General features: G+C 52.3%; 1 protein-coding gene across 1 annotated transcript in view; it reads left to right on the forward strand.

Moving 5' to 3' along the window:
• The window catches only part of ece2b (endothelin converting enzyme 2b), a gene marked incomplete at its 5' end in the record, with an annotated part of 35,924 nt that overhangs the window by 5,908 nt on the left and 17,516 nt on the right, over nucleotides 1-12,500 (forward strand). Inside the window, 4 exons of the mRNA XM_083914139.1 lie at nucleotides 5,521-5,645; nucleotides 9,209-9,355; nucleotides 11,863-11,928; nucleotides 12,040-12,228. Coding sequence (XP_083770265.1) covers nucleotides 5,521-5,645; nucleotides 9,209-9,355; nucleotides 11,863-11,928; nucleotides 12,040-12,228 — 527 coding nt within the window. The remainder of the gene's footprint in view (nucleotides 1-5,520; nucleotides 5,646-9,208; nucleotides 9,356-11,862; nucleotides 11,929-12,039; nucleotides 12,229-12,500) is intronic.

A 12,500-nucleotide genomic window follows, 5' to 3' on the forward strand; every position in this document is an offset into this window, starting at 1 on the left:
ACCACACACACACCACACACACACCACACACAGACCACACACAGACCACACACACACCACACACACACCACACACAGACCACACACACACCACACACACACCACACACACACCACACACACACACCACACACAGACCACACACAGACCACACACACACACCACACACAGACCACACACAGACCACACACACACCACACACAGACCACACACAGACCACACACAGACCACACACACACCACACACACACCACACACACACCACACACACACCACACACAGACCACACACACACCACACACAGACCACACACAGACCACACACAGACCACACACACACCACACACAGACCACACACACAGACCACACACAGACCACACACAGACCACACACACACCACACACACACCACACACAGACCACACACAGACCACACACACACCAAACACAGACCACACACACACCACACACAGACCACACACACACCACACACAGACCACACACAGACCACACACACACCAAACACAGACCACACACAGACCCCACACACACCACACACACACCACACACAGACCACACACACACCACACACAGACCACACACAGACCACACACACACCACACACACACCACACACGACCACACACAGACCACACACAGACCACACACAGACCACACACAGACCACACACACACCACACACACACCACACACACACCACACACACACCACACACACACCACACACACACCACACACACACCACACACAGACCACACACACACCACACACACACCACACACAGACCACACACACACACCACACACAGACCAAACACAGACCACACACACACCACACACACACCACATACACACCACACACAGACCACACACACACCACACACACACCACATACACACCACACACAGACCACACACAGACCACACACAGACCACACACACACCACACACAGACCACACACACACCACACACAGACCACACACAGACCACACACAGACCACACACAGACCACACACAGACCACACACAGACCACACACACACCACACACACACCACACACACACCACATACAGACCACACACAGACCACACACACACCACACACAGACCACACACACACCACACACACACCACACACAGACCACACACAGACCACACACACACCACACACACACCACAGACAGACCACACACAGACCACACACAGACCACACACACACCACACACACACCACACACACACCACACACAGACCACACACACACCACACACACACCACACACAGACCACACACAGACCACACACACACACCACACACACACCACACACACACCACACACAGACCACACACACAGACCACACAGACCACACACACACCACACACAGACCACACACACCACACACAGACCACACACACACCACACACAGACCACACACACCACACACAGACCACACACAGACCACACACACAGACCACACACACACCACACACAGACCACACACAGACCACACACACACCACACACAGACCACACACAGACCACACACACACCACACACAGACCACACACACACCACACACAGACCACACACACACCACACACAGACCACACACACACCACACACAGACCAAACACAGACCAAACACAGACCACACACACACCACACACAGACCACACACACACCACACACACACCACACACAGACCACACACACACCACACACACACCACACACACACCACACACAGACCACACACAGACCACACACACACCACACACACACCACACACACACCACACACAGACCACACACAGACCACACACACACCAAACACAGACCACACACACACCACACACACACCACACACAGACCACACACACACCACACACAGACCACACACACACCACACACAGACCACACACGGACCACACACGGACCAAACACGGACCACACGCGGACCACACACACACCACACACACACCACACACACCACACACACACCACACACAGACCACACACACACCACACACACACCACACACACACCACACACAGACCACACACAGACCACACACAGACCACACACACACCACACACAGACCACACACACACCACACACACACCACACACAGACCACACACACACCACACACACACCACACACACACCACACACAGACCACACACACACCACACACAGACCACACACAGACCAAACACAGACCACACACACACCACACACAGACCACACACAGACCACACACACACACACACACCACACACACACCACACACACACCACACACAGACCACACACAGACCACACACACACCACACACACACCACACACACACACCACACACAGACCACACACAGACCACACACACACACCACACACAGACCACACACAGACCACACACACACCACACACAGACCACACACAGACCACACACAGACCACACACACACCACACACACACCACACACACACCACACACACACCACACACACACCACACACAGACCACACACACACCACACACACACCACACACACACACACACCAAACACAGACCACACACAGACCACACACACACCAAACACAGACCACACACAGACCACACACACACCACACACAGACCACACACAGACCACACACAGACCACACACACACCACACACACACCACACACAGACCACACACAGACCACACACACACCAAACACAGACCACACACACACCACACACAGACCACACACACACCAAACACAGACCAAACACAGACCACACACACACCAAACACAGACCACACACAGACCCCACACACACCACACACACACCACACACAGACCACACACACACCACACACAGACCACACACACAGACCACACACAGACCACACACACACCACACACACACCACACACGGACCACACACAGACCACACACACACCACACACAGACCACACACAGACCACACACAGACCACACACACACCACACACACACCACACACACACCACACACACACCACACACACACCACACACACACCACATACACACCACACACAGACCACACACAGACCACACACACACCACACACACACCACACACAGACCACACACACACACCACACACAGACCAAACACAGACCACACACACACCACACACACACCACACACACACCACACACAGACCACACACAGACCACACACACACCACACACACACCACATACACACCACACACAGACCACACACACACCACACACACACCACATACACACCACACACAGACCACACACAGACCACACACAGACCACACACACACCACACACAGACCACACACACACCACACACAGACCACACACAGACCACACACAGACCACACACAGACCACACACAGACCACACACAGACCACACACACACCACACACAGACCACACACAGACCACACACAGACCACACACAGACCACACACAGACCACACACACACCACACACACACCACATACAGACCACACACAGACCACACACACACCACACACAGACCACACACACACCACACACACACCACACACAGACCACACACAGACCACACACACACCACACACACACCACAGACAGACCACACACAGACCACACACAGACCACACACACACCACACACAGACCACACACACACCACACACAGACCACACACAGACCACACACACACCACACACAGACCACACACAGACCACACACAGACCACACACACACCACACACACACCACACACACACCACACACACACCACACACACACACACACCAAACACAGACCACACACAGACCACACACACACCAAACACAGACCACACACAGACCACACACACACCACACACAGACCACACACACAGACCACACACAGACCACACACAGACCACACACACACCACACACACACCACACACAGACCACACACAGACCACACACACACCAAACACAGACCACACACACACCACACACAGACCACACACACACCAAACACAGACCAAACACAGACCACACACACACCAAACACAGACCACACACAGACCCCACACACACCACACACACACCACACACAGACCACACACACACCACACACAGACCACACACACAGACCACACACAGACCACACACACACCACACACACACCACACACGGACCACACACAGACCACACACACACCACACACAGACCACACACAGACCACACACAGACCACACACACACCACACACACACCACACACACACCACACACACACCACACACACACCACACACACACCACATACACACCACACACAGACCACACACAGACCACACACACACCACACACACACCACACACAGACCACACACACACACCACACACAGACCAAACACAGACCACACACACACCACACACACACCACACACACACCACACACAGACCACACACAGACCACACACACACCACACACACACCACATACACACCACACACAGACCACACACACACCACACACACACCACATACACACCACACACAGACCACACACAGACCACACACAGACCACACACACACCACACACAGACCACACACACACCACACACAGACCACACACAGACCACACACAGACCACACACAGACCACACACAGACCACACACAGACCACACACACACCACACACAGACCACACACAGACCACACACAGACCACACACAGACCACACACAGACCACACACACACCACACACACACCACATACAGACCACACACAGACCACACACACACCACACACAGACCACACACACACCACACACACACCACACACAGACCACACACAGACCACACACACACCACACACACACCACAGACAGACCACACACAGACCACACACAGACCACACACACACCACACACAGACCACACACACACCACACACAGACCACACACAGACCACACACACACCACACACAGACCACACACAGACCACACACAGACCACACACACACCACACACACACCACACACACACCACACACACACCACACACACACCACACACACACCACACACACACCACACACAGACCACACACAGACCAAACACACACCACACACACACCACACACACACCAAACACACACCAAACACAGACCACACACAGACCAAACACACACCACACACACACCACACACACACCACACACACACCAAACACACACCACACACACACCACACACACACCACACACACACCAAACACACACCACACACACACCACACACACACCACACACCAAACTTGTGATCACTGAAGCATCACGACATCCTAAAACTGTACGAACGAACGCTCCGACACTGGCCGAGCGCCCTTATCGTGTTACGTTACTCTGGGTTTGGACCGCCGTGCTGCGTCCGCCGTGCTGCGTCCGCCGTGCTGCGTCCGCCGTGCTGCGTCCGCCGCGCTGCGTCCGCCTGCAGCGAGCGCTCACCGTTATCTAACGTTTGTCTTATTTCTGCAGAGAACGGCACTTTTAACGGCAGCAGCGAGGCGGAGAGGAAGACCCAGTCCTACTACCTGTCCTGTCTCAACACCCAGAGGATCGAGGACCTGGGGGCTCAGCCGCTCATAGACCTCATCGCCAAGGTAACCGCTGTAGCACCTCGTCACCGTGGTTACCGCATCACATCACGGCGTGTTAATGTCCAGAGGTTTGGTGTGATTGTGTAATTGTTCAAACCGTGTTTTAATCCGACAAACTCTCGGTAAACTCTGTGGGCAACAGTCTCGCAGACGCAGATCTCTTAGGATCCCGTTGGACCGTAACACCGCGTCACTGCCCAACGCAAGTCACGTAAACTGGAGTTGTGGATGAAAAAGTATTGATTTCATTCATTCATCTTCAACCGCTTATCCCGGGGTCGGGGTCGTGGGGGGCTGGAGCCGATCCCAGCTGACATGTGGCGTGAGGCGGGGTCCACCCTGGACAGGACGCCAGTCTATCACAGGACACATAGAGACGAACAGAGACAGACAACCATTCACACCTACGGGTGATTTAGAGTCATCAATGAACCCAACACCTGCACGTCTTTGGACTGTGGGAGGAAACCGGAGAACCCGGAGAAAACCCACGCACACACGGGGACAACATGCAAACTCCACACAGAAGGGCCCCAGCCGGGATTCAAACCAGGAACCCACGCAGACACGAGGACATCATGCAAACTCCACACAGAAGGGCCCCAGCCGGGATTCGAACCAGGAACCCTCTCCCTGTGAGGGGACAGTGCTGACCACAGCAGTGTCGTCAGCAAACAGTCGAACTTTCTGAGACTGTCTGTGATCGGATCGTCCCGATCAGAAGACGACTTTACTTTAAAGTCCAAATCTTCAAGTGTTTTCTCTCGATCCCTTGATTTCAAACCCGTGTTTCAACGTCCAAAACAAAAAGAGTCTTTCTTCTCAATCAGGAACCAGAACCACACTGAACCAGAACCACACTGAACCAGAACCGCCCTGAACCAGAACAACACTGAACCAGAACCACTCTGAACCAGAACCACACTGAACCAGAACCACACTGAACCAGAGCCACACTGAACTAGAACCACACAAACAAAACGATGCGTCAGCGTCAAAGGAACCGTTGGTCGACAAAAACCAAACCTGTGTGTGACGGAGCAGACTTCTGTTTCTCTTCACAGCTGTTTGACTCGGCTGCGTTCACCACGGTTCTGTTCAGATGGACCAGAACTCGTCCTCACACTTTGGAGCCTCTATGTTCAGGACTTCTGTGCGTCTCCGTGTCTCAGACCCGGGTCCTGCTGAGACTCGCTGGTTGACTCTGTGACCTGTTGTGGTTTCACAGGCGTTTGGCTCCATCTGCTGTCGTGACTGTGTACGAACGTGTGACGCTCACACTGAGACTCAGTGACTGTGTCTGTGGACACACACACTTTAAAACCTGCACTCCGAGAATATGACCCCCCCCACCCCCCACCCCCCCACTCGCCGTCTAAAGGGGGATTCAAACCTCCGGACCTGGACTAAATTCATGCCTCTGTTTCCAAAACCGTGTCTCCGGCGCTCCCCTTCACCCCTCCGTCCTGTTTCAACTCATCCTCTAGTGCAGGGGTGTCAAACTCAGGCCCGTGGGCCAAATCTGGGCCGTGGTGTGATTATATTTGACCCTAAGATCATATCCAGGTTCTGTGAGAGCTGGTCCGTGAGTCTAAAGCTCATCCACGTCTACTTTTCTGTTCACACACATGAGCATCCATGCTACCAGTCTCTGCAGACACACTGAATCCACCCCTCCCCAAAAACGACCCAAAGAAAGATGGAGGACAGCAGCTGTCAGCAGCGGTGTGAGGCAGATGATCTGTCTTTTTTTTTCTTTTTTAGTAAAGAAAGATAAAAACACCACAAAAACGTGTCAAAACGACTAAAAACAGACGCAAAACACCACAAAAACGTGTCAAAATTACTAAAAACAGACGCAAAACACCACAAAAACGTGTCAAAATTACTAAAAACAGACGCAAAACACCACAAAAACGTGACATAATTACTAAAAACAGACGTAAAACACCACAAAAACGTGACAAAACGACTAAAAACAGATGAAAACACCACAAAAACGTGACAAAATTACTAAAAACAGACGCAAAACACCACAAAAACGTGACAAAATTACTAAAAACAGACGCAAAACACCACAAAAACGTGACAAAACGACTAAAAACAGATGAAAGCACCACAAAAACGTGACAAAATTACTAAAAACAGACGCAAAACACCACAAAAACGTGACAAAACGACTAAAAACAGATGAAAACACCACAAAAACGTGACAAAACGACTAAAAACAGATGAAAACACCACGAAAACGTGTCAAAATTACTAAAAACAGACGCAAAACGCCACAAAAACGTGTCAAAATTACTAAAAACAGATGAAAACACCACAAAAACGTGACAAAACGACTAAAAACAGATGAAAACACCACAAAAACGTGACAAAATTACTAAAAACAGACGCAAAACACCACAAAAACGTGACAAAACGACTAAAAACAGATGAAAACTCCACAAGAACGCCCCAAACAAAGATGGAGGACAGGAGCTTTCAGCAGATGATCTGTGTGTGAAGGTAAAGAGCTGTTTGTCACCGTGGCTGTAACCAAAGAATCAAACAGAAGAAACACCACGACACACACACACACACACACACACACACACACACACACACACACACACACACACACACACACACCACGACAAGAACAAGGAGCTGCACTGGAAAGGCTCAACGTCACACGTCTGCAGAGAAACATGCAACAAATAAAGAGTTTGGGACGAACTTTTAGATTTAACCCACTGTGAGTTTGAGTTTGACTCCTCTGCTCTAGAGGCAGAGCTCATCACAAACATGGCGTCTGTAGAGGAGGGGATCTGCGTGAAGAGTGAACGTGGCGGTGTCACAAAAAGGCGCAGTTCCTCCTCTTCTTCTTCTTCGTGAATGGTTGGACTCTCAGGGCGCCCTCCCACTGTGCCTCTGTGCCGTGCCCCAGCACGTGTCACGGCTAAAGTCTGGTTCCTTTGACCAGTGTGAGTGCAACCGTACCACGTCTAGGAGCGGCACGCTTGCCGTCCACGGCCCGTTTGGGAGAGGTGGGCTTTAGTAAAGCACGTTTGCACGTGTACGAGCACGAGGCCTACGGCGGCTCTGAGGTCAATCAATGCATGTGACGTGTTACGGCGTGATGACGTATAGGCAGCAAGAAGCATTCTCCGAGGCCCAGGTAGTGTGAGTACAAACGGGCCTGGAGGGGGGGACAAGGACCCTAAAGCACGGGGCACGGGACGGAGGAACAGTGGGAGGGCACTCTAACCTGTGACGGACGCACAGTGGGAGGGCGCTCTAACCTGTGACGGAGGCACAGTGGGAGGGCGCTCTAACCTGACGCCTCGATTTCCGGTGGAGTTGCTCCAGGGACCCACCGACGGACGAAAGGGTCCGTCTCCGTAGTTACCGTCAGACAGGAATGAGCCTTTATAGGCGGTATGCTTGTGGCTTGATGTGATTCTCGTAGATCATGTGTGATAACGTGTCAATGATCCGTGTGTTGGACCCGGTTTGGTTCTGTAGATCATGTGTGATAACGTGTTAATGATCCGTGTGTTGGACCCGGTTTGGTTCTGTAGATCGGGGGCTGGAACATGACGGGTCCCTGGGAGAAGGAGAACTTCATGGAGGTTCTGAAGGTGGTTTCTGGTCCCTACAGAGCTCAGCCTTTCTTCAGTGTCGGAGTCAGTGCCGATCCCAAAAACTCCAACAGCAACGTCATCCAGGTAAACCAGAACCACAGTGACCCAGCACCACACTGAACCAGAACCACACCGAACCAGAACCACACTGAACCAGAACCACAGTGACCCAGAACCACACCGAACCAGAACCACACTGAACCAGAACCACATTAAACCAGAACCACACCGAACCAGAACCACACTGAACCAGAACCACTTTGAACCAGCACCACACTGAACCAGAACCACACCGAACCAGAACCACTCTGAACCAGAACCACACCGAACCAGAACCACACTGAACCAGAACCACACCGAACCAGAACCACACCGAACCAGAACCACACTGAACCAGAACCACACTGAGCCAGAACCACACTGAACCAGAACCACTCTGAACCAGAACCACACAAACCAGAACCACTCTGAACCAGAACCACACTGAACCAGCACAACACCGAACCAGAACCACACTTAACCAGAACCACACTGAACCAGAACCACACTGAACCAGCACGACACTGAACCAGAACCACACCAAACCAGAACCACACTGAACCAGAACCACACTGAACCAGCACCACAATGAACCAGAACCACACTGAACCAGCACCACACCGAACCAGAACCACACTGAACCAGAACCACACCAAACCAGAACCACACCGAACCAGAACCACTCTGAACCAGAACCACACTGAACCAGCACCACTCTGAAACAGAACCACACTGAACCAGAACCACACTGAACCAGAACCACACTAAACCAGAACCACACTGAACCAGAACCACTCTGAACCAGAACCACACTGAACCACAACAACACTGAACCAGAACCACACTGAACCAGAACCACACTGAACCAGAACCACACTGAACCAGAACCACACTGAACCAGCACCACAGTGACCCAGCACCACACTGAACCAGAACCACACTGAACCAGAACCACACTGAGCCAGAACCACACTGAACCAGAACCACACTGAACCAGAACCACACTGAACCAGAACCACACTGAACCAGCACGACACTGAACCAGAACCACACCAAACCAGAACCACACTGAACCAGAACCACACTGAACCAGCACCACAATGAACCAGAACCACACTGAACCAGCACCACACCGAACCAGAACCACACTGAACCAGAACCACACCAAACCAGAACCACACCGAACCAGAACCACTCTGAACCAGAACCACACTGAACCAGAACCACACCGAACCAGAACCACACCGAACCAGAACCACACTGAGCCAGAACAACACTGAACCAGAACCACACTGAACCAGAACCACACTGAACCAGAACCACTCTGAACCAGAACCACACCGAACCAGAACCACAGTGACCCAGAACCACACTGAACCAGAACCACACCGAACCAGAACCACACTGAACCAGAACCACTCTGAACCAGAACCACTCTGAACCAAAACCACACTGAACCAGATCCACACTGAACCAGAACCACACTGAACCAGAACCACTCTGAACCAGCACCACACTGAACCAGAACCACTCTGAACCAGAACCACACTGAACCAGAACCACACTTAACCAGAACCACAGTGACCCAGAACCACACTGAACCAGAACCACTCTGAACCAGAACCACACTTAACCAGAACCACACTGAACCAGAACCACTCTGAACCAGAACCACACTTAACCAGAACCACACTGAACCAGAACCACACCGAACCAGCACCACACTGAACCAGAACCACACCGAACCAGAACCACTCTGAACCAGAACCACACTGGACCAGAACCACACTAAACCAGAACCACACTGAACCAGAACCACACTGAACCAGAACCACACTAAACCAGAACCACACTGAACCAGCACCACACTGAACCAGAACCACACTTAACCAGAACCACAGTGACCCAGAACCACACTGAACCAGAACCACTCTGAACCAGAACCACACTTAACCAGAACCACACTGAACCAGAACCACACCGAACCAGCACCACACTGAACCAGAACCACACCGAACCAGAACCACTCTGAACCAGAACCACACTGAACCAGAACCACACTAAACCAGAACCACACTGAACTAGAACCACACTGAACTAGAACCACACTGAACCAGAACCACTCTGAACCAGCACGACACTGAACCAGAACCACACTGAACCAGAACCACACTGAACCAGAACCACTCTGAACCAGAACCACACTGAACCAGAACCACACTGAACCAGAACCACACAGAACCAGAACCACACTGAACCAGAACCACACTGAGCCAGAACCACACTGAACTAGAACCACACTGAACTAGAACCACACTGAACCAGAACCACACTGAACCAGAACCACACTGAACCAGAACCACACTGAACCAGAACCACACTGAGCCAGAACCACACTGAACTAGAACCACACTGAACTAGAACCACACTGAACCAGAACCACACTGAACCAGAACCACACTGAGCCAGAACCACAGCTGATTGGTCCACGGGTGTTTTTGACTCCCACAGTTTGTTAAATATCTGTCGTTGTCGTGATGTCATGTGCCCAGGTGGACCAATCAGGGCTCTTCCTGCCGTCCAGGGATTATTACCTCAACAAGACGGCCAATGAGAAGGTGAGAGTTCCTGCAGCTGGAAGATACCAATCTACCACAGACGGGGGTATCTGAGGCCTCAGGGTCGACTCTGCGGCGCACAGGTGTCACAGACGTGTGTTGGTGTTGCAGGTGCTGGTGGCGTACCTGGACTACATGGTGGAGCTGGGGATGCTGCTGGGGGGCGAGAGGGGCTCCACGCAGACTCAGATGCAGCAGATTCTGGAGTTCGAGACGGCGCTCGCCAACATCACCGTCCCGCAGGACCAGCGGCGAGACGAGGAGAAGATCTACCACAAGGTCACCATCGCCGAGCTACAGGTGAGGGGCGTCCGTGCGACTGCAGGGGGGGGGGGGTGTGGGGCGACACGAGGTTCAGGGTTCATGTCCATCAGCTGTACTCTGGGTCCACTGGTAGTTAGCATATGTTAGCATGCTAAGCTAAGACGTCCGTCCTCCACAGAGCTGGGTCAGTTCTCTCCTGACTCTCCTCCAGGGTCTTTGTCTGCACTTTAATCCTCAGTAACCATGGAGACAGTTTTTATTAAGGTAGAAATCCAGGAGAGATGCTAACAGCCGGACGTGGCTAACAG

Source organism: Echiichthys vipera (genome assembly GCF_963691815.1).
Source record: "Echiichthys vipera genome assembly, chromosome: 5".
In the NCBI taxonomy this organism is placed as follows: Eukaryota; Metazoa; Chordata; class Actinopteri; order Perciformes; family Trachinidae; genus Echiichthys; species Echiichthys vipera.